The sequence below is a fragment of the Rattus rattus genome, chromosome 5, assembly GCF_011064425.1.
Source record: "Rattus rattus isolate New Zealand chromosome 5, Rrattus_CSIRO_v1, whole genome shotgun sequence".
NCBI classification, from domain to species: domain Eukaryota; kingdom Metazoa; phylum Chordata; class Mammalia; order Rodentia; family Muridae; genus Rattus; species Rattus rattus.
Window position 1 is genome coordinate 103,711,615 of NC_046158.1, and position 23,134 is coordinate 103,734,748.

At 44.0% G+C, this 23,134-nt stretch overlaps 1 protein-coding gene across 1 annotated transcript in view; it reads right to left on the bottom strand.

Annotated features, from left to right (window-relative positions):
• Positions 1 to 23,134, bottom strand: part of Fbn1 (fibrillin 1) — a 196,910-nt gene that overhangs the window by 81,626 nt on the left and 92,150 nt on the right. The window contains exons 6-13 of the mRNA XM_032904117.1: positions 21,684 to 21,881; positions 18,845 to 18,970; positions 13,482 to 13,607; positions 10,227 to 10,385; positions 5,401 to 5,583; positions 4,703 to 4,843; positions 4,044 to 4,163; positions 571 to 696 (exon numbers count right to left, since the gene is read on the bottom strand). Coding sequence (XP_032760008.1) covers positions 571 to 696; positions 4,044 to 4,163; positions 4,703 to 4,843; positions 5,401 to 5,583; positions 10,227 to 10,385; positions 13,482 to 13,607; positions 18,845 to 18,970; positions 21,684 to 21,881 — 1,179 coding nt within the window. The remainder of the gene's footprint in view (positions 1 to 570; positions 697 to 4,043; positions 4,164 to 4,702; positions 4,844 to 5,400; positions 5,584 to 10,226; positions 10,386 to 13,481; positions 13,608 to 18,844; positions 18,971 to 21,683; positions 21,882 to 23,134) is intronic.

The window sequence follows — 23,134 nt, forward strand, 5'->3', positions numbered from 1 at the left end:
CTTTCCTAAAGAACATTCTTTAGTTTCTGCTGAAGGCCCACAGAGCAGAACCTCATCCACAGCGTTCATACATATTCCACAGGGGAAGCCTGTCACAGGATGACTTCAGACGTCATGATAAGAAGCTGGCTTGCCACACCCCAAGTTCCTCTCAAAGCAATTCTACATGCCCAGCCATGGTGAGTGGGTCTTACTGCCAGGCAGGCATTTTGCACAAAAGGTTTATAAGTGACTTCAAAAGATATGAGCTTAAATATGCTTTTCTTGTTGTTTTGTTTGTTGTTACAAAACCGCACACTATACAAATCTTGATCGCATAAAACTCAGAAGTAACGGTACACTCTGGAAAAGCGTCACCACCGTCAGGCACCTTCAAACACGCCCTGGTGCTATTATGTGCGACTGATTGTGGTCATGACAACATGGAGACCTAGGTTTGCCTTTCAGAAAGAAATACATGAAACCCTTTCACAGTTCAACCTTTCACAAGCGCTTGACTCTTTGTCTTGTTCAAGATTCTCGATGCTGAAGCTGCAGTGGGAGGGGGCGGCCTCAGACACCTGCCATTACCTTCACAGTTCCTTCCGTCCCGCGTGACGTGAAAGCCCGCATTGCACACGCAGTGGAAGCTGCCATCGGTGTTGATGCAGCGCCCGTTGTTACAGACCCGACCGTTCTGCAGACACTCATCGATGTCTGAGGTTAAAATCAAAAAGGATAAAGTTACTTTGGAGGACTTGGAATTACCCTTTCTCCCTCCATTTTCAAACTCATAATCTAGGATTTCGTCTGTTTCACAACATCCATCACCATCCAGGTATGCGGGATCATCCGTGTCAGAGAGATATGAGGCAGAAAAGAACTTTAGGGCACAAGAGTCCACTCTGTGTTTCTATTAAGACTGCTTAGATCTCAACTACATGACCGAGATCAAGTTTTCACCATCTTACTAGATAATGTGAGTGGTATGAGTGATTATTTATATTGAACTGTGGCTGATATTTCAAACATGATTAAAAAATAAATCTTATAACAATATCAGAAATAATAACAGAAATGCTCTTTTGTTTTATTTTATTATTTTTTTTCTTTGCTCGGTTCCCCCTAATAACTCCACATAACTACAAGATGTCCAACTGCCTTGCAGCATTTTTGGACCAAGTAGAGTTTCATTGAGCATGCATATAAGTCTCAGCTTAATGACTATTCTGACTACCAAAAATAAGCATTGGTCTTGTGGGGGTGTCCCCTCCCTCATTAATGATGATTATGATGAAGATAGAAATGTTAGAGGTGATATATGCTAATTGTTTTATTTCCTGATTAAAATCCCACACCTGAGAGACAGCAGGGTAGCCGGGGTCTGTTCCTCCTGTCCTAAGGACTACGAATGGATGAACATCACAGAGGATGGCTAAAGCAGTCTTGCCCCTGCAGCATTCGCTCACTCCCATCATCTGTTCCCAGAAGATGCAGAACCATGTGGAGTTGGTTCTGCAACCCATCCACGTTGAGTGGAGGCCCTGAGAACCAGCACCCTGCACACCCTAGTGAGGAATGTGCATTTAAGGCCTGTCCAGCTCTCCTGTCTGCCCAGTGTCTGCACGGTGTCTGTGGTTGACCCTCCTACGCATTCTCTTTCCAGGCTGATCCCACAGTGGTTTCTGTGAGAGCCATTGGACTAGCTGAAGCAGTCTGGGCTTTTCTTCTGTCTGATCTTGGTGCCAAACCTCTCTGATTTCTTCTCTTTTCCCCTTTTCTTTATTCTTAATGCTCACTAAAACCTGTCTTGCTCCACAAAGAAAAATAGCAAAAATCCACATATTCTTGAACCGATTTTAACATTCTATAATTTTTTTTGAGGTTAAAATAAACAAGAAAAAGAGTTCATCTTTTTTTTTCCTCACTGCTTTCAGAATGCCATGGGGGATCCTGTGTATTTCCAGAAATCCAGGCAGCATAAAACCCTATTACTAAAATTTGCCTTCCAATATTTCTATCTCTTCCGTCCCCTTTGCCCCAAGCATGTCTTCCGAGCTGAGAACGCAGCCTCCTGGGTCTCTCTGTGGTGTCCTCCAAACACCACAGCTGCGCTCCTAGCCTTGGTAAATCTAGCAGCACATAGGAGATGGCGATGGAGCTGCAGGTCTTCCTCACCTCTAACCAGGCCTCAGGTGAGGTAGTGGCATCCCCTTTACCCCGACAGGACCTCGCTCCAGCCAATCCCTTCTCTCCGGTTTGTCATAGCTTATAAGCAGCCAAGCCTCTTAACAGTGGTTTCTCCTATTGAGAAATGTCCAATACACCACTTCCATTCACACTAACAGCTAAAGCATTAAGAGGATCCTTAAATCAGCTAAAGACTCAACCTATTCAGATTTATGGTTCAGACTGTAGGTTGTTGATAGAATTGTGTAGGGATACTGTCTTTCCAGGTTTTGGTTTTTTGTTTTCTGACCAAATTGACATTTTTGGGCAGTGTATCTAAATAACAGTGATGGCGATCTGTCTTCAAATCTGACCAAACTCAAAATAATGATGATGGTGATCTGTCTTCAAATCTGACCAAACTCAAAGATTATGAGAGTTGTTCAGGGATGAACCCCAAACATGCTACATTCACACAAGGCCCTTCATTAAATGAGGCAAACGACCATCTCATATTAGTAGATTCACATTTTCAAGCAGCAGAAATCTCCCCACCCTGCCCCGGGTTTAAAGAATAAGTGCTCGCTTAGCTCACTCACTGCTTTAATCTAGTTTTGCTGGATTAATCTAGTTTAATCTAGTTTTGCTGGATCGATGGCACAGCGCATCCTATGCTGAACACACAGATAAAGCTCTCGGTTCTCAAAGGGCGGGAAGTATATCTCACTCACCTCCACCCCGGAAAGTTACTACGTAAATGTCCCTTAACCAAAGGCAGAATAAATCATTCAACGAATAAACCTGTGACATGTCAACATGGATAGGAAAATCTCACAAGGTCCCACACCTACATGAAAAGTCCCAGGGAATCAATGGCTCCTGAGAGGGGGACATTTTTCAGGGACAAGCCTCCCTAGAAGCCATCCCTAAACACTTACATATGGGCAACACCACCTGGATTCAACAAGCTGTGTGTGTGTGTGTGTGTGTGTGTGTGCACGCACGTGTGTGCAGGTACACATGTGAGTGTGCATGTGCGTGCAGGCATGTATGTGTATGTGAATGCACACACAAATGTAAGTGTGCATGTATGTGTGTGTGCATGTGTGTGTGCATGTGCACTTACATGTGTGTGAGTGTGTGTAAGTGCATGTGTACTTGCTAACAATAGAGCAGAAGTGATGAGTTTGATAGGGTGTTGATGGGGGCATAGGAGGAGTTGGAAGGGGAAGAGAGAGAGTAGAGATTATGTAACTACTGTACTGATGTCCAAAATTCTCAAAAAAAATTATTGCAATTTTTTTTTATATTTTAGTAAAAGGAAAATAAATAAACCCGAGGGGCAACCTTGATGAGAAGACATTTACAGAGCTTCTGAAATGTCAGTGTGTGTACAGATGGCCAAGGAGCCTGCCAAATGCTGGCTCTCCACAGCGGGCTGAGGAACGACTGGAGAATCATCATTTCAGGCAATCTTCAGGTGATATTGCTGTTGGCTGCTGACCTCTGCTAGCAGCAGAGCCGTCTGTCCTCCTTTCTATGGAGAAGCTAATGACATATAATCCTAACAGAGGCTTTCCCCAGTTTCTGTCACACAGAGTAACCACATCCCCTACGTCCCCGATGGAAGATGAACCACCAGAAGAAATAACTCAAAAGAAGTGAAAATAAGCTATTACCCTGGCACACAGAGAGCTTTTAAAATATCTGAATGTTTGCCAGATTTTGTAGCAACATCCTCAAAGTGAGATTGGAATAAGGCACAAAAAAAAAAAAAAAAGCAGCAGGGTAGGGGTGGGGGTGGGGGCAGCAGTGGGGGCAGTGAGGGGATTAGCCTCTTGCATTTATGTTTCACTGGATTCCTTATAAGGCAGGCTTCCATTTGAGCTCCTTACCTCTGCACTCAGTTCTGGTGAGTGTGCTCTGGTAGCCAGCTCGGCAGTGACAGGTGTATGAGCCCTGGTTGTTGATACATTCTCCACCGGTGCATGGGTTTTTCTCACACTCATCAACGTCTGTAAAACACAGCATGTCTCAGTGACAGTGTGCCCAACAGCTCACAGATCTAAGGCTATTCATAGGGTTCTTCACACATAAAAAAGTTTTCCTTTAAGATAAGAGAATAGCAAAGCCAGTGGTGGAGGGGCACACTTCTCTCCCACCTCAGGAAGCAACCAATACAGACTGTGGTGGTTTGAAAAGGAATGGTCCTCATAGGCTCACAGATTTGAATGACTGGACATTAGAGCATGGAGTTACTTGACAAGAGTTAGGTGTGACCCTGTTGGAGTAGGAGTGGCCTAGCTGGAGGAAGTGGTGGGCTTTGGGATTTCAAATACTCAAGTCAGGCCCAGCGGCTCCCTCTGCCTGAGGATCTGGGTGTAGAACTTTCCACTACCATCCACCCAGCACCACGTCTGCCTGTCTGTCATCATGATCTCTGCCATGAAGATAATGGGCTAAACCTCTTGCGGTGATCCTGGTGTCTGTTCACAGCAACAGAACACTGACCAAGACGTCTCTTCCTGTGTCAGCCAAGTAAGGAGTCACATACCGATGCACTCGCCACGGATATCCAGCTGGAAGCCCTTGTTGCACTCACAGCGGTAGCTACCGGGAGTTGGAATGCAGCGTCCATTTTGACAGAGATAGCGGACCAATTGACAGTAGTCAGTAACGTTGAAAGGCAGCACCTCTAGAAGAACAACATTGAACCCCATCAAAATTACTCACATTCATTCCTAAAGGAAGCGACACCAGGGGTGAGCCAGCCACCAGAGTACAGTCCCAGCCCTCAGAGAGCACACTGCACCCTGGCACAGGACGGGAGGTGCTATAGCTTCTCTGCCTGCCTCTCCTCATCCACCCACCTCCTCATGCGCAAGCCTCCAGTTTGGGGAAATAATCAGAGCAGCAAGGTGTTGGCAGTTAACGACCTTGTACACTAAATGACCTAAGGTATAATATCATGTATCTGCTGCCGTTAATTCATGCTCTGAATGTGATTTTTAGTCTTTCCTATACCCCTCCCACGTTTGATTGAGAACATCAGTAACAAAAGGACATTCAACTCTGGAACATCCCAGGCGTCCATTCTGATTTACCAAACGGGAAAACTAAGAGACCCATAAAACTATGCAAAAATGTTTTAATCTAGCAGTGGGCAACAATATTTAAGGATGAAAGTGGCATAAGCCGGAAATAAGAGCTGTTACTGCAAGGGAAAGTGAGCAGGTGGTTTTGAATTCTTACTTGGTGGTTCCCGTGATGGAGATGGATACGGGTATTCTGGCGGTGGCCGGGGGACTGGTATCACAGGCCCAGAAGGAAACCCAGGGACAGGCTGAACCGGAGGAAGGGGGCCGAGGGGTGGGGGAGGGTAGTCTGGTCTCCCGGGGATTACCAGAGGGACGGAGCACAGCTTGTTGAAGTCCTCTGGAAGAATACAACAGGGCACGATCAGTAGAGCCTCGACTGCTAGGAGGCTGGAGAAGACAGGGCCTTAACGAAATCACAGTGCACTGGCCAATCGGAATAAACAATTTCACCCATATTTTAAATATCCACATGATAACCACGTTGAGACAATAATTAAAAATTAAAGGCAAAACAAAAAAATTAATCTAGAGCAGGTACCACATGCTCCTTCCAAAATCTAGAAAGACATTTGTTTACACATTGAAACCCATCAGGAAAAGTGTTAGGTGTCGCTTTCTCCACCCACCCCGATGTGGCTGTCTCACGGATCTAAAATGCTCACCAGAAGGCTCGTGTCCTTCTTAGAGAGACTTACAGGACATAGATAGATGAGAACACTGTGATGAGACCCATTACACTGTATTTCAATAGCTTCAGAACTCACAGACTCACAAAATAAGAGGTAGCAAGACAACACAAAGAGTGTAGCAGGAGTAGAAGTTCAAAGGTTACAGTGAGTCTAAGGCCAGCCTGTGCTACAGGAGGGCTTGCTGTTGTGTTTTATGTGCAGGGGAAGCCACTGCAGTCCCCAACAGGTAGTATGTGATCACATGGGTCCTTTAGATCACTCTTACTGATATATACTATAGGGAAGAAAGACTTGTGTGGGAATCCAAGGACAAGATACTGATGGATGCCCAAGACAGATAGCAGCAGACCTGACAAAGTGCACAAATTGTCCCTGGATAACTCACAGGCAAATGGCAGTGTTTGGTGATGAGAACAATGTTAGAGCCCTGGAACTAAGAAATCAGGGATAACTACTAGTGAGTGTTTTAGCTGTTGAGGTGGGTACCGCTGCTGTCCTTTACTGTGGGAGGAAACCTGTCAGGCGCCGGGGGCTGGTGTGAGGAGGAGGAGTCAAGTGTTACTTTGAACAGTTGAGTTCAACGGTGATAGCACATGACGATTGGTGAAGAGAGTTTGGAGACCAGAGAACAAGTCATTTTCCCTGTTACCAGAAGAGAGGTAGCATTTGAAGCCATGGGATGGAAGAGTTCTAAGAAATGCAGAAGGCTGAAGTCCAGAGCAGAGCGTTGAGGATTTGTCTGGTAAACACAATAGACACATGGAGCAGGAAGCGCAGGGTAGTGGGGCTGGTGAATGTTGCACAACGATTCTGTGAGCTGGGGCACCCTGACTTGGTCATGTGCTTCCCTGCGTTTGCCCATTTTGGGGTTGAATATTCATTTTTTTTGTAAACAATACCAGGTGTCTGTAAGACTAAATCTTCACTAGGTTCCTGACATCGTTTAGTTTCTAGAACGGTTCTTTAGACGGCATCGAGAGCATCGAGCTTCGAGGTCTGTCTGTCATCCACCTCCACAGTCTCGGGTGGTGACAGTCCCCTTCTACAGGCAGACCACAGTGCTTTTCATCTTTGCTTTGGGGCTGGGACGTCGATAACTTTATCCACAGTCACAAAGTCATTCTTACATAGATGTTTTTTGCAGAGTGCTAACCATTAACATAAATTAGATTAATGTTTTTCTTTACCTGTGGAATTCTGAAATTCTCTCATAACTCAACCTCATGAGACATCCTGCCATTTTACATTTGACTAAACACACCACGCTCCCCATGCTGTGCGGCTACTAACTAGTCCATTTCTGGGCATCCGTCAGTCTTATTTCACACCTATAACTCAAACCTAGTTCAAGTTTCCAGAGAATTCCATGGCTGTTCTCCATCACGTATCTGGAATCCTGACCCACAAATTCTTGGTATCCCGTTGTAGGAAGGGATTTTTCCTTGTCTGTGTTTTCCTGACTCAGGATGCTAAAGTTCCTTCCACTAAACCACTGTGATTCTTCCCACAGAATTATCACCTAGATACTCCACATCGACTGTCCCTGGGAGGCTTCTCACCGCAAGCTATGACACACTTTAAATCTGGGCCACATGTAAGCTATAACTTACTCACAGCCTAGCCCTGTAAGTTACATAAAGAGGATTTCAGTATATATTGGATTTAGTTGAATTTTGACTGTATTAAAGGGAACACTTTGTTTTCAAGCACCAGGTCAGCCTAATTTTAAGATTATTTTCAGATTTGTGAAAGAAGTTGGATGGTTTATTAGTATTTCTGCTAATTGGGTGAGTATATTACTTTAAGAATACCGCTAAACATGTCCCTTTAGGACATGTTTCTAACTGGCACTAAACTTCTTTTCTACAGACTTTATCTGTGAGCCCCTAACGATCAGCAGCCAGAAATAGTGTTTCTCAATTATCTTTTCTGTCTGCATGCAACTCAGAGATGAAACACAGTTTAAGAAAAGGAGAAGAAAAGAAAAAGAAAGATAAAAGGGCTAAGTCCTTCTTACATCACTGCTTTGCACAGGCGAGGCCCAGAGCTCAGCAGCACGGTCTCAGGAGATTGGAACAAGCGAAAGCTGGTCAGCAAGCGAGTTTGCATGACCTATCTGCTTTGCTCTGTGCCTGTGTCAGGCTCATGTCTCTCAGTTCAAAGTCACTTGCTAGGAACCCATGTCTTCCTGTACTGGGTCTTCCTGCTTGCTCCTACATCCACTGCCTTCTCTCCTCACTCAAGGCCTCAGTACAAGGACTCCAACCAATGATACCGATTCTCAAATTGATGTGTGCATTTAAGAAGAGACTTGAGGCCCCAGGGAGTGGGGAGGCCAGGAGGAGTGGAGGAGGGAGGGTGGGGACATCCTTTTGGAGATGGGGATGGGGTGTGGTGGGGGTGGGCAGTGAGGAGGTATGAGATGTGGAACAGTCATAGGGCAGACTGGGAAGGGATAAAGACTGGACTGTAAAAAACAAAAGTTAAAGAAAAAAAAGAAGCAATTCTTCTGGTACCAAGGTATACATCTTGATAGGAGGTTATGTGCTTCCAAACTGTGATCTAGGGAATAGTTCTGCAGCAAATCAAGAAGAAGGGCTACTTTTTAGAACATATGACCTGTTGAATCATATGTATGTGTGTGTTTATGTATGAATGCATGCATGCATGCATGGATGGAGACCCAGAAAGATTCTATTACTTCTTCTATTCACAGCTACAGTTCTCAGTGGTGGGCAGCACCTTGTACTGAGACCCATGAATGGCTCCATAACCGTGATGAGAACTGCACATCTATGAACAGCATCTCAAACGCATTACCTCAGCTCTGCACTCCTCCACCCTGTTTCACCGCCTCCCCTCAACTCTCTGATTCGAATGTGCCTTTCGGGAATCAAGATAAACAGAGCTAACAGGTCAGGTTTTCACTGGATATGGATTTGTGGACAAAGCCATACTTAATGAGCTGTGTGTTCTACCTGAGTCTCTCACATGAGCAAGAGTATGCTACATACTATGGCACTACAGGGATCACGAGAAATAGAAGATGACGGTGAGGACTAAGACCTCTTCATAAGATTTATTAACTAGCATCAGAGCAGCATATGGACACAGGTAAGCACAACACACGGCAGTGTAGACCTTGAACACAGAAAAGGTACAAACCACTGGGCCGTGAGGATGAGACCACATTTCCAGCTGTGGTTGTCTTGGCATCCCCCTGGATCAGGCTATGTTTGCACAGATCCTTGGCCCTCTAGAGCAGTGGCTCTCAACCTTCCTAATGCAGCAGCCCTCTAATATAGTTCCTCATGTAGTGACCCTCAACCATAAAACTATTTTCATTTCTACTTCATAACTGTGATTTTGATATACTGTTATGAGTTGTAATGAAAACACCTGTGTTTTCCGATGGCCTCAGGTGACCCCAGAGGGGTCATGACCTCCAGGTTGAGAAACACTGCTCTCGCAGATACGTCATCAACAGGGACGGCAGGAGAAGGGAGTAGAAGGTAAGGCATGAACTGTGCAGATATTTTAGGAAAAAAATATTTGATTTCTTTTAGAAATGCTGAGACTATTCAAGGGAAACAACCATAAATTTAAAATAGAAAATAAAACTCTCAAAACATTTACAACTAAAAGAACTGGGTTCAGATTTGGGGACTCCAGATGCTAAGCCAAACCATAAACATTTCTTTGGAGGAAAAGGAATCATTTGGACCAGCAACTACCACTCGTGGCCATACTAATGAAAATATCCTGGGCGTCTTTGTCTACACCCTCTCTAGCGATTGTCAGGTGAGCTATGCTTTGGGAAATGAATAAGGCAGATCTCCCATTGGGCACATGGGAGGCCACCCAACCATCCAGGTTATAGAATGATCAGTTTTCTGGAAAAATAAAGGAAATGTGACAGACAATTGGGAAGCCATGAAGGAAAAAACATAAGACTTGGCAGAAGGAAGAGAAAAGTATTGAATGTTAAGGGAATATGTGGTAGGAGAGACGGGTTTTATCATTCTGAGCTGGTAAGAGCTACAGGAGAGCCACCAAGTTCCCCACTGAGGAATAAGACTCCATGCTGCTCCGTGGCAATGAGAGAACTAAGTCACCAGCAGATCTAGAAACAAGCCTTTACCTATGCACCATCTGGGGGATTCCTCCGTGCCCGTATGTCACATTTCTGGAATCTTGTTGATTTACCTGGCTATCATTTGATCTTTAATGTACACACCACCATGGGCTTGGAATATGGGATATGCTGTAGACACTATAGATGCACTCTTACCAGTTGACCTGATAGGACACATCTCAGGAGCAACAGTAACCCCTGGAGACCAGCACCGGCCAACATCACAACAGCACTGCATTTTGGTTATGGACTGTGGCAGCTGGTTAGAGCAGCGCCCATTTGTCAGAGTTGTGTAGCAGTAACCAGGGCGAACATCTGAGAAGGAAACAACAAAAACACACGTAGTCTTTGTGATTATGCCTTGGACAACATTCCTCTGCCTCAACACCTCCATGCCTCACGCTGGGGCTATGACAGGCTGACCCATGAGTGTACACTTTGGAAAGGAGCGTTGAGCCCTTGAGTGTTCCACTGGCCCAGTATGCAATCAGAAATGTCTTGTCTCACACCTTTCCCCTGCATACTGGGACACTTGGCCAAAACTCCACATTCCATACCCAAGGTGAGAAAAAAATGGTTTAAACCAATGTGCCATAGGAAAAAAAGACTAAGACATCACCAGTAGTGACAATTATTCATAAAGACTCATTGCTATATTAAAGACAGCCTGGGTTGTCTAAGGTTTAAATTACTTAATTCAAGCTACTTTAGGCAAACATTTATATAAATGCATTTTAAAAACAGCATTAATCAGTGACATGGGCATTAGTTTTTAGTCTGAAATTGGCCTTAGACTTGTGAGGTTGAGTTTTGAAGGGACGAGCCAATTTCCAGCCAGATCTAATGCTTATTAATCAGGTTCCCTTTTGTTCTGAAGTGGTTAATTATTAATAAATTCCAAAACATCATTGACTGCAGATTCTTAGTACAACAGGGACCCAACAGTTCCAGATGAGTTCTTTTCTTTTTGGCAGAAAATTATCTTCTCAAAGCAGCATGGCGGGGCGCTCTCCTATAGATCACTTTTATTGGATTACATCATGTCTGACTGTCATGACAACAGCTGACACACTATGGTACAACTCTCAGCTACCAAAAAGAGCTCAGAGCACAGGAAAAGCCCCCAGGGTGATCCTTCGAAAAGAGGAGACCAGAGCAAGGGGTAAACAGCCTTCTCTATCTACACATGTGGCTCACCGAGTAAACTACATCTCCGTGCAGTGATGCACACAATCAAGTTGAGAAAGTAAGTCGTATCTGAAACATGCTTCTCACTTAATGTAAGATATGCACGAATGGATTTTGTAAAGTGAAACTTTTTGGCAGTCAAAATGCTAGCCCTAAGTCTGAATATTCATCGAGCTTTGTCATTTTCATGTGCACTTGTCTGAGACGTGCTTCAGAACACAAGGCCTTCGATTGTTTTATTGTTGAAATACTTAAAGATAAACATGCATGATTTAGGAACATTTACATTGTTTACTTTAAGCAAAGAAGGATAAGACAAACCTAAACAAGCCATAGAAAAAGACTAAGGGTCAGCACCACAGACACAAGACAGTTTTTGAGTGGTATTTATGACCACCAGCAAGTACAGACGCAGTTCCCAGAAATGTTGATTCTGGTTCAGGTACCTCTGGGCAGACATCTCAGCAAGAATGGGTCTTATTCTGGCTAGATCTAGGAGGAGTCTACACAGGGGTGTAGACGAACCCGTTCTGGGAAGCCCACAGTGGGGCACCTCTGTGTGAGAGGCTTCAAAGCTACTAATGTTTATATACTATGTTATTAAATATTTTGGGCATGGAACCCAAAGGCTATTAAGAATGGGCAGAGAACCCCAAGCCTGATTTGTATTGCAGCTGGGTAGTCAAAACCCAGTTGTAAACACTTGACCAAATTATGAAATGTGTACATCTACATTTGCAGATGGACGGTTTCTCCTTCAGACCAAAGCTGGGACCTATAGCTGCCAATGGCAAACTTTTAACAGGCTAACGACTATTATTTTGTAAATTAACTGATAGCATGCGGTTACAGAGCTGGGTAACTAGCATGTTAAATCAGTGAGTCAGAGGCACTTAGTCACTGTGGTAAGATGGGGACTGGTAGGGCTGGTTACAAGCTGCTGTCAGGTTACTGGCGTCCCTTGATTTACAAATAGCATCAGCTGAGGACTGGAGTTTGGCTCCCAGCGCCTGTATTAGAAGGCTCGCAACTTCTTGTTAATTCCTGCTTCAGGGAATCCAACACCCTTTTTTGTTCCTGGGCTCACAAGTGCACAAAGTCACGCACACACATAATTAAAAATAAAATAAAATAGTTTAAAAAAGAATAAGCTAAACCTTCATTTAATTTTCTGTCTTTAGGGAAGTAAAGCACCACAACAGATAAGAGCAGAACTGCCATACGTGGAGAAGAGGGTGTACACATGTGTGTGCATGTGGAGTATGTGTATGCATGTGTGTGTGTACAAGTGTGTGTGCATGTGGGGGGTGTGCATGTGGGGTGTATGTGCATGCGGGGTGTGTGTATGTATGTGTGCAAAAGTGTATGTGTACAAGTGTGTACAAGTATGTGTGCAAAAGTGTGTGTGTAAAAGTATGTGTGTATGCATGTGTACAGTGTGTGTGTGTTTGAGTGCATGTGTGTGTGTGTGTTTGAGTGCATGTGTGTGTGTGTGTTTGAGTGCATGTGTGTGTGTTTGAGTGCATGTGTGTGTGTGTGTTTGAGTGCATGTGTGTGTGTGTGTTTGAGTGCATGTGTGTGTGTGTTTGAGTGCATGTGTGTGTGTGTGTTTGAGTGCATGTGTGTGTGTGTGTTTGAGTGCATGTGTGTGTGTGTGTTTGAATGCATGTGTGTGTGTGTTTGAGTGCATGTGTGTGTATGTGTTTGAGTGCATGTGTGTGTGTGTGTGTGTGTTTGAGTGCATGTGTGTGTGTGTATTGTCTTACCTGGTGTGTGTATATATGCAGGTACTGCCATGCCTGCAGTTTGCATGGAACCTTTGGACACAGACTGAATGTCATTAGTTTCCATGTCCTGGGGAGAAGCACCTGATGTGTGTAAGCAAGAGTGTTATTTACTCAAATCACTTTTAGGAAGGTAGGCCTGGCAAAGCAGACTGCACAGAAGCCAGACCAGTGGAAGATTATTGCAAAATCTCAGACCTAGATTCTGGAAAATGACTAAGGTGGCCATGGAGAGACAGTATATGGCATGACCGCACCTTAACTCACAGACTGAGGGCATCTACAAATCCATAAACAAGGACACAAGACACCTCTGCTAGTTAACAGGCACTCGAATGCATTTCCAGAGATGACTGGTGCCCTTAACAGACTTATTCAGAGAGATGTTCATTACGGACGACGTATAAAACCCGTGCCTGCCATCTGTAATCAAACCCACCTACGCATCTGGTGCCATCGGGAGAGGTGTAAAAGCCAGGGGGACATTTGCAGAAATAGCTGCTGACCGTGTTGGTACACTCCCCGCCATCGCACACGCCAGGGATGGTGCTGCACTCATCGATATCTGCAACAGAAAGAGGAGTCTCGTTATCTGGAGGCCGCGGTGGGGAAGTCCACGGTTACGAGGATTCAGACGGAGTGCTTCTGAAGTCAGGCCCCCAGAAGCAGCTGTCTGCACCAAGTAACAGCTGTCCAGAGAAGAGCCTGTTTAGACAGGCATTTCCGAGGAAGAGACGGAGCCAAATAAACTCACGTTCCCTAGAACCAAACTAGCAGACCAATAGCATGCTAGTATTCAAGTGCATTTGTCTTGAACTCCCGCTCTCTCTTTCTCTGCATATTTTGTATTCTATTAAACTCTCTGCTAATTATTATATATGCTTCATCATCTTCTGTATTTTTTTAAATCAAATTTCCCACAAGGCAGATACCGTAATCCCTCAGAGAAGACCTCTTGGCCTGCATCTGACCTGTAGTGACCAGTCTTGGGGTAGGAAGTACCAGCTTGGTTTGTCAGAAACACATCCCAATGACCATGGTGGTGCTCCTGTGTTGGAAGAATGTGCACTCTAGACGGCATGTTCTAGTCAGCTTTCTCACGGGAGGACTGTCTGCTCCTGCCGTTGGAGATGCGGTCAACAGACTGTCTTTGACTTTTGGTCCTGTCAGGGATCATGGAGCTGCACACGACTGCCTTGCCTGAGATCACACCCTGCCCAGGTACCCCATATCTAATAGGAAGTCATGGGCATCGCCAAAGGTGAATTAACTCTACACCACCTAGGTCACTTATGCCACACTGCCCTCTGTGGTCAATCGATGAGCTCACGCAACCTCTTCACACTCCAGACACTTCTCCCGCTTTCTCACAACGGATCCTGAAGAAATGCCTTAACAAATATCTTAAGTGCTACAGAGCCCAAAGATGATCAGCCGCTAGGGCTCATGAGGGTAAGACAGGGTGAGACAAATTGTCACTGTGGAGGTTTGAATTCCCTAATATTTCCTCCCCAGTGACCTGCTCTCCTTCTGCCCTTTATTGTCATGAGGCCCTTTGCTTCGAAGTCACAGCTTCAGAATCACAGCGGGAGGTGTGCCTCATCAGGAGACAGTGGTGAAAGTGCCTGGGAAGGGGCTATGTGCTAAGGGGTTCAACCAGAGCCACAGGCTAGACCTCCTCCTCCTGGTCCATCATCTTACAGGCTTACAACTCTATGCTTATCTCGTTTTACTAGAACCTCAGGCATCCCAAAAAACAGAATCCAAAATGATTACTTGAGTACGGTTTCCATAAATCAGTCCTCATCAGATGCCAGCCATAAAAATACAGCAGTTTGAAAGGCCTGCTGGATACAGTGGAAGATATACGTGTGTGTGTGTGTGTGTGTGTGTGTGTGTGTGTGTGTATGTGTATGCGTGTGTATATGTATATATACATGTATGTATATATGTACAATGTATCTATTTCACACATATATGTATATTATATACATGTCTATGTATACATATATAGAATGTATAAAATATAACATGATATACTATATACATATATAATAAGTATGACATTATTGTGGTAAAGAGAAGTCCCAAGCACTGTAACTCACATATCAGGGAGTGCATGGATATAGGAACCACATAGTAAAAATTACTTTGCCTTGTGCACGGCTTTTAAGATTGCTGGAGGCCGGGCTGATGATAATCTAAATCCCCAAACATTAAAAGTTAATCATTAATTCATGTGAGTTCTTCCAGATATAAAACGTAATCCCTTAACTACATATTTTTACATTCTTAATTGCTTCCCACAGTAAACTTGGTTTCCAGAAGGGGAGGGTGCCTCTGCTCCTTTAGTACGGGAGCTTTGAGGTCCTCAGAAAATCAAGCAAAAAGGCCCATGTGAGCTCTGACCCTCTTCCTCAAATCACAGCTATAAACCTCCATCTCTGCCTTTTAAAATGTTTAAAGATCTAATATTGAATCGCTTTGGCTCATTAATTTACATTTGACTTCTATTCTAAACTGTATGTATTTATTAAGCCTCAGTTTATATCATTTCATTGGGTTTTTAGGGAAAGAAAGGGCAGACTTTGCAGCCTGCAATGGAGGAGTGGCGAATGCCATCTCAGGAATTTGCTAATACTCACTGGACTGAAGTGGCTTTTTTTAAAAAAAATAATATAAGAACTACATCATCTCATCCTTTCTTCCTTTTTTAATTTTATTTTTCATGGATTATTTTATGTATTTACATTTCAAATGTTATCCCCTTTCCCCTTTCCCTTACCCCTCTTCTCTCCCCTGCTTCTATGCATCTCATCCTTTCTAAGTCAAGGGGAAACACACTCTACAAGCCAGCGACAGCGCCACTGCCACGGCTCAGCAGGTAACGGCTCTTGCTGCAGAGCCTTACAACCTGAGGTCGATCCCCTAGGACCCGCACAATGGAAGCCTACTCCTGCAAGCTGTCCTCAGACCTGCACATGGGTGCCATGGGTGCAGGAACATATAGGCACACAAACCTTTCCTCTTTTTAAGTTGATTACCCCAGGTATTTTGTCATAGAATTGAAAAGCTGAGTCTCACACAGCTTTCACAAAGCGGGCTCACAACGAGGGCACTATTACGCCAGACCCTCTTTCCCAGCTACTTAGAGGATCTCTGTCCTCTCTGCAGTGTGTGCTTGCTCGGCGAGCATCCCTCCCTTGACCACAAAGGACAGTCTGTGTTCCCAGTGGTGCCATTCCCCTAGTGTGCCGCCCTAATTGGGATACGGTAAAGGAACTGAAGGAGAGAATCCAATCTTCAGAAGGTTCTGGAAAGACTTTCTGATGACATTTCTACCAGGGCAAGGCAGGTCAATATTATTCCAATCAGACCCAGGCCAGAGCACATATAGTAGTAACAGGAAAATATCCTATGTGATGTCAATTTGCATAGAAAATAGAGATGAGAAAAAACTAAATTTCATATTACTGTGGACAGCAGAGGAAAGATGAGCTCTTGCCAAAGGGGTCTGTTCTTTGTCTTACTATAGATTCCAATGTGCAGCTGAGAATTTGTTTTTGTTGTCAAAAATATTATTAATCCTCAGGTTGAAATTTTGATTTATTAGATATATCACAAAGTAGGTGTCTTAGCATTAATAAAAAACTTTGAGTTCCCTATTCTTTCAGTGTGAACATTGTATCTGCATCTTCTGTGTGATGTACATGCATGACTGTCTCTGACTGTTAGCTCTTCTAATGAAGAAAAGCAAAAGGCAGAAAGATTGATCTTTGTTCAGGCAGGAAGTTACTCTGATTTTAAAAGACAATCACAGACGGGCCATATGATCTCCCTGAGTACATCTTTTGCTGCTCAATACGGTAAGTTGAGGAAATTTGAGACACAGCCTGTGGCTGATGTGGATTCTGCATGCAAGAAACCTCATTACATTAACACGAAAGATAGCATTAATGATGGCTGAATATCCATACCAAGTATTCTTAAATAGTTCCAGGCACTAGGAATTGGAATAAGGGCTGGGCATGGGCCTTGTCCTTAGCCTCAGGACTCCAAAGGTAGAGGCGGGTAAACCTCTGCCAACTTGAGGCCAGTCCAATCTACAGAGAGAGTTTCAAGACAGCTAGGGCTACACAGACAGAGTCTCCAAAAAAGAGAGATAATCATTTAGGAAAAATGTCAATACAATGCACTCAGTTAGCACCAGGATGAGAGTCAAAATGAAGCCCGTGCAGCTACCTAACAGCCTCACTCAGCGCCCTCAAGACGTTCCCATCATTTATAATGTGGAAAAGCAGACGGACATCTGCCCCTGTCAGTACCAATGCTCTCTACGTCATCCTTACATCTACAGATTCTAAGATCCATCCCCCTGGAGAAAACCAGTCTTACTGTTCTTCAAAACATAAGAGGTTTTTAATGAAGCCTGGCTTCAGAAAGGAACTGAAACCATTCTACGGCTGAAATAACTGATATATATATATATATATATATGTATATATATATATCATATATCATATGATTCTATGTAGGATGCATTTATATATGATATATCATATATACCTATATATGATATAAATAAAAATATATTCTCTATTGCAACAGCAATTATAAATCATGCCAATTAATAAGTTTAAAGACCATTGTAACCCACACAGGGAATTCAATGACAACTAGGTTGTTCCATTCTGGGCAAATCATATCGAATGTCTAACTGTAGTTTATTGAAAGAACTTCACATCAGAAGCTTTCTTCTATTGCTTTGATAGACTGGGAATCCACAAGGCAGTAAAGGACCCACAGATGTGTTCAACAGAAAATCACAGACTTCTAATTGAAACCCCAGGCCACAGCCGGTGGAGAGATGACAACAAAGGAAAGGCCTTGTCTGAGATTGACACAAGATGCATCTTTGACTGTTGCTCCAAGGCTGTCAGAACATGCTCCATGTACTCCAGGAACTCGGCAAGGAGAACTGAGCTGTCTCCATATTTCCCAGACTCTTGCGTCTCAAAAACAAATCATATCATAGCGCTGGAAGTCAGCCTACTTCTGCATCTAACAGCAGTGCTAGATGTAAACATGTCCCCTGTGTATACATTTTAGAAGCATACTCTACAAGCTAAGCACAAATAGAAAACTCACATCAGGGGGTTGGGGATCTAGCTCAGTGGTAGAGCGCCCTATGCAAGCGCAAGGCCCCTGGGTTGGTCCCCAGCTCAAAAAAAAAAAAAAAGAAAGAAAAGAAAAGAAAAGAAAGAAAAAGAAAAAAAGAAAACTCACATCAGGTTGCTTTTTTGCTTGGGGAAGCTTTTCGTTCAGTAGACATAAGTCAAGGCTCAGAAAAGAAAATCCTAAGTTCTAACTAGGAGCACAACTATTTATGTTACTATGTCACACACTCACCCTTCAAAATTCTATATTTTAGCTATAAAATAGCAGGGGTATAATTTTGAATGGGATCTAATAATCAGTTTTAAAGTCGTGCCTCCAAAACCATACACAACACACGTCTTGAACATTTTAAACCAAATATCAGCCAAAAATATTTCATGTTTTAATATTTAATTTGATTCAGATGGGCCTCTTATTTTGTGTCTATAAAAGTAGAACAATGTGCAGAGGCTTTTCTGCTTCCATCCTCCAAAGATGCATAACTTCTGTCAGACTGTCACATTTCCAGTCACCCGGGAATGACAAACCCGAAAGGTCTGGGGTTTAATCTGCAAACAAGTTTGCTGCTGATGCACCCCGTCTGCCCTCCCCTTTCCCTTGAGCTGCAAACATGAGGTTGCTTACCTTCACATTTTTGGGACACTTCATTAAATTTGTGTCCAGCGGGGCATTTGCACTCAAAAGATCCAACGGTATTAATGCAATTTCCTCCTTGACACAGCCCCGGGATAGCCTGACATTCGTCCACATCTGTCAGATTGGAGAAGAGAGAGATTCGTTGCAGAAGAAAATGTAATAGTTTATCAACAATTGTATTACCATGTTTATGTCAAAGGCATCCACCGAGGCTTTTAGACTATGACGACAGCAATTGTTATAACATATTATGTAAATAACTAAGTTAATGTAGCTTGGCCAATAGCACCCAACGAGGAGCCCTGTCTTCCCACAGGCAGAGGAGACCATTCTACTAATTCCGGGGCTTCGTCATGCACAGTCAAGCAGAACACACAGTGATTAAAATGACCATTTTTGGTGTGCCATTTTCACCTTCAGACTGGCAATAATAATCAGAAGTATCTACGATAACCTTAGACAGCAAAATGTGAAGCATGTCTATAATAAAGATATTTTGACGTGTTACATTGAATGATAATGGTAACACAAAATGTGTCCAAGATCGCTGAGATTGCCATAGGCCTTCGTAAGCATTTCTGGAATATTCTCCCTGTTGGAGCCACGTGGTTCACTTTGACTCACCTTTTAGTCTCTACTCCAATGCCATTTTGCTCCAGCTACTGTGATAGAAACACCCAGCCCTTGGTTCTCACCACCTGCTGTCCTAATAATGAATTTGTTTTACTCTTCGATGAATGGGCTTCCCCACAGCAGACTCAATCCACCTTGCTCAATGCCCTATCCAAGAACCTAGAGTCTAGCCTCTGGTTAGTCCCAATTAACCTTTCCAACAGAAACCGCCCCATCCATTGTGTTGGCTGCCTGGGTTCCATTGTGAAAACAATGTATACAAGTATGTTCTCTCAGTTTCTTAATTTGGAATAGAGAAAAATCCCAATTCAATCAAGAGCCCGAACAGGAATTATGTTTCTTCGTCTTGGACTATCTTGTAGACATTGGTGAGCACAGTAACCTCTCGAGGTCCTGATGGTGTTAGAAGCAACTGAGCAAGTGACCTTTCCAGACTCTTACCCTACCCTGTTGGGAAAAGTCACCCACAGTTAAAGGGGAACCAGAGGAGAAATATTTGTTTGGGAATAGAAGTGTCACTATTTTAATGGAAAATCCTGACCCACAAATGACCATATTGAAACAATCGTGGTTATATTCTATAGTCAGTTTCATTTTTCTTTTAGGTCAGGATTTTCTGAATGTTGGTTTTTTACATGAGTTGAAATCACACTTTTATAGCCAGAGAGACAGCTCTAGATAGTCTTGTGTATCATGACTTTTGGCCAACAGGAAATGTATATGAAGGCAGTTCCCCATTGACCATGAGCTCCCTGACTATGCCCAAGGGCTAAAACACCAACGAAAAGACACCCAGGCCACATAGAACACGTTGAGAATCTCTCCCAGCAAAGAAGACATTCTCTTTTGCAAGTGACCATATAAGCTGCTATTTTGAAGTCATGGAATTTTTGCCAAACAAATGTTTAGTCTTTCCCCCCCAGGTGTTGACAAACAGTCACGAAGGGACAGGAAGCAAATTTGGGGGAAATGCAAGCTGAGGAGTCTGCCTTCCTCGCTTCTCCTTCCCTTTCTCTTTCTTCTGTTGGTTCTCAAACCCCTGACCAGAAGCTCACTGACAGGAAGCTGGAGAATGGAGGTCTACCTCTCTAGTCACTGTCAACAACTCATGACTATTAGCAACTTCAGAACACAAGGACGAACAAATTCCTCAAAACTCAAGGAGACTTTCTAAGAAGGAGGGAAAAAAGGCATCAAAGGAGACGCCTGCTCCGACCAGTCCTTTGCGATTCTAGGATTTTAAAACAGCGTCTTCTGGCTGCTCCCGACATTTAGAGGGACACGTTCAAGGACATGCAGAGGAGTAGTGTCTGGAAGCCAGGCACAATGAACTCAGTGCAGCCCACCGCACACACAGATGAGAGCAGCTCAAGTCCTGTTTTCCTGCATCCCAACCTTCAGAAGGAACACAAGGGACAGAGCCAAACGACTACCTACTTGCCTCAGAAAAGCATATTTTGTGAGTTTTATGGAAATACTGCAGTTGTCTAAAAAAAGCACCACAGACGTCTAAAGGAAGCAGAGGTAGCCTGGGAGTTTTCAGGCCCATCAGTTTAGAGTGGAGTGGCCTCTGTTCACTTCCTCCTCTTTCCTGCCAGACATCCAGACAATGGAAGAATTTACACAGCTGGGGGAGAAGAGTCAAAGCCAAAACCAGAGTTCTAGGGGAGGGCAGAAGAGCGCTAAGACAACATCTGGGGGCAGTTAAAACAGTGAAACCAATTCTCATGTATTTCTGACTCGTTCAAAAACAAACAAACAAACAAGCAAACAAACCATAATGTAGCAAATCAAATGTCCAGAGGAGCAATTTTCTTTAGGTCAGTTAAGTGCAACCTGGAGCCCAGGCCTCTACGAGTTTCAAATGAAGAGAAAACAACAACTACCACCTTGTTCGCTGTGTTTCTACAAGGCACTGCCATCAGGCACAGCGTTGCCCCCACACAGTTGCTACTCCTGGGCCAGACGCACATGGAACCACTCCTGGGCCAGAGGGCCTGCTGGCAAGACAGACTTAGCAAACCCTCCTGCCTCCAAGAATCACGCTACTGAGGCGTCAGCTGTACCCTGAGGCAGGGGATGGGAGCTCCTAGCAGCTGAGTTGTCCCCTCGGGCAGGGACGAGGGCATTTTCAGCAGCTGGAGCGTGGCCCTCCGTTGAACAGGACTGCTCTTTGTTATTCCTGCTCCGTTACCTTGACAAGCTCCGGTGCGGATGTTGGGAATGAAGCCGCGGCGGCAGGGGTGAGGCTGGGCAGGACACATCTCACAGGGGTGGCCCCAGGCTCGGCCCACTGTGGCACAGCAGAGTGTTTTGGTGCAGACAATCCCGCTGAGCTGTCCCTGGCACATCTGGTTGCTTACCACAGTAAAACACGGGCCTGTTCTGTAATCTGAAAGTAAAGAATAAGAGACTCATCAAAGTCCAGAAGAGAAAGGACCAGCGTGAGGGGCAGCAGTGCTCAGCTCCAAGCTCGGACAGGAACTTCCGGCAGCTCCCACATGATTGACTCTGTAAGGTCTAAATGGACCTTTCCACCCCTAACTCCCACTTTTCTCACCTACAAAGAAGGCAAAAACACTAGTTCCTGACCACTTTGAAGATGCTCTTGTTAGGATCAGATGCATGTAGGGAAATTCTTTACAGCCCTGAATGCTGAGGGAAATACGGCATGGCGGCCATTACTATCCAATCAGTTGGTCTAGAAAACACGTAGGCATCTATATTGCATCAGCCCCTTCTTGTGCCATGGTATTTCATTTCAGTGGAGTGAAATCCAGCTTCAAAGAAGCATAAGAACTCCATGGTCACTGATACTGTCCATAGTTGCTAAGCAACCCATGTGTCTGTCAGCTAATGGATGAACTGTGGTAGACATGCTCCATTAAGTATTATTCAGTCTCGAAATGGATAGAATCCTGTCATTTAAAAACAGTGGGGATGAAAGTACAAGTGATTATGGTAAATTAATTAAGAAAGCACAGAACGGCAAGTACCACGTCCTGTCATTCATAGGTGGGGTTTTTTAAGTTACCATACAGGAGTAGAAGAGTAGGTCCCAAAGGGAAAGAGAGCCAAGGAAGGAGTGGGGAAATGTTATCACTAACTATCAGTTTGTCAGCACAATGGTGGACTGCAGACAGCAATAATGGAATATGCATTTCAAAATCTGGAGAAGAGTACACTGGGAGTTCTATAAAAAAGAAATGCTCAATGAAGCGGACATGTTTAGACTGATTTCATATTTTATTCACTTTTGTGAATGTGCCTGTGTGTGTGCTTGTATGTGCGTGTGTGTGTGTGTGTGTGTGTGTGTGTGTGTGTGTGTGTGTGTGTGTGTAAGGGGAGACTCTTATGCCATGGCAGGCATGTGGAGGTCCGAGAAGTTGTGGGCATGTGTTGCCTCCTTCCACCATGCCCATCCCTGGGGTCAAACACAGGTTATCAGGCAGGAGGCACCTCCATGACTGAGATCTCATATCCCCCAGTCTAAACTGGTATAACATTTCTCCATGAGTACATATTTTATTCTACTGGATTTTAATTTTTTAAAAAAAATTAAAATAATTTTGCCTGTAGTTGAATTTCAGGCATACTTTGATACTCTATATAATGTGCTGGATTGTTTCAAAGCTTGCCATCTTC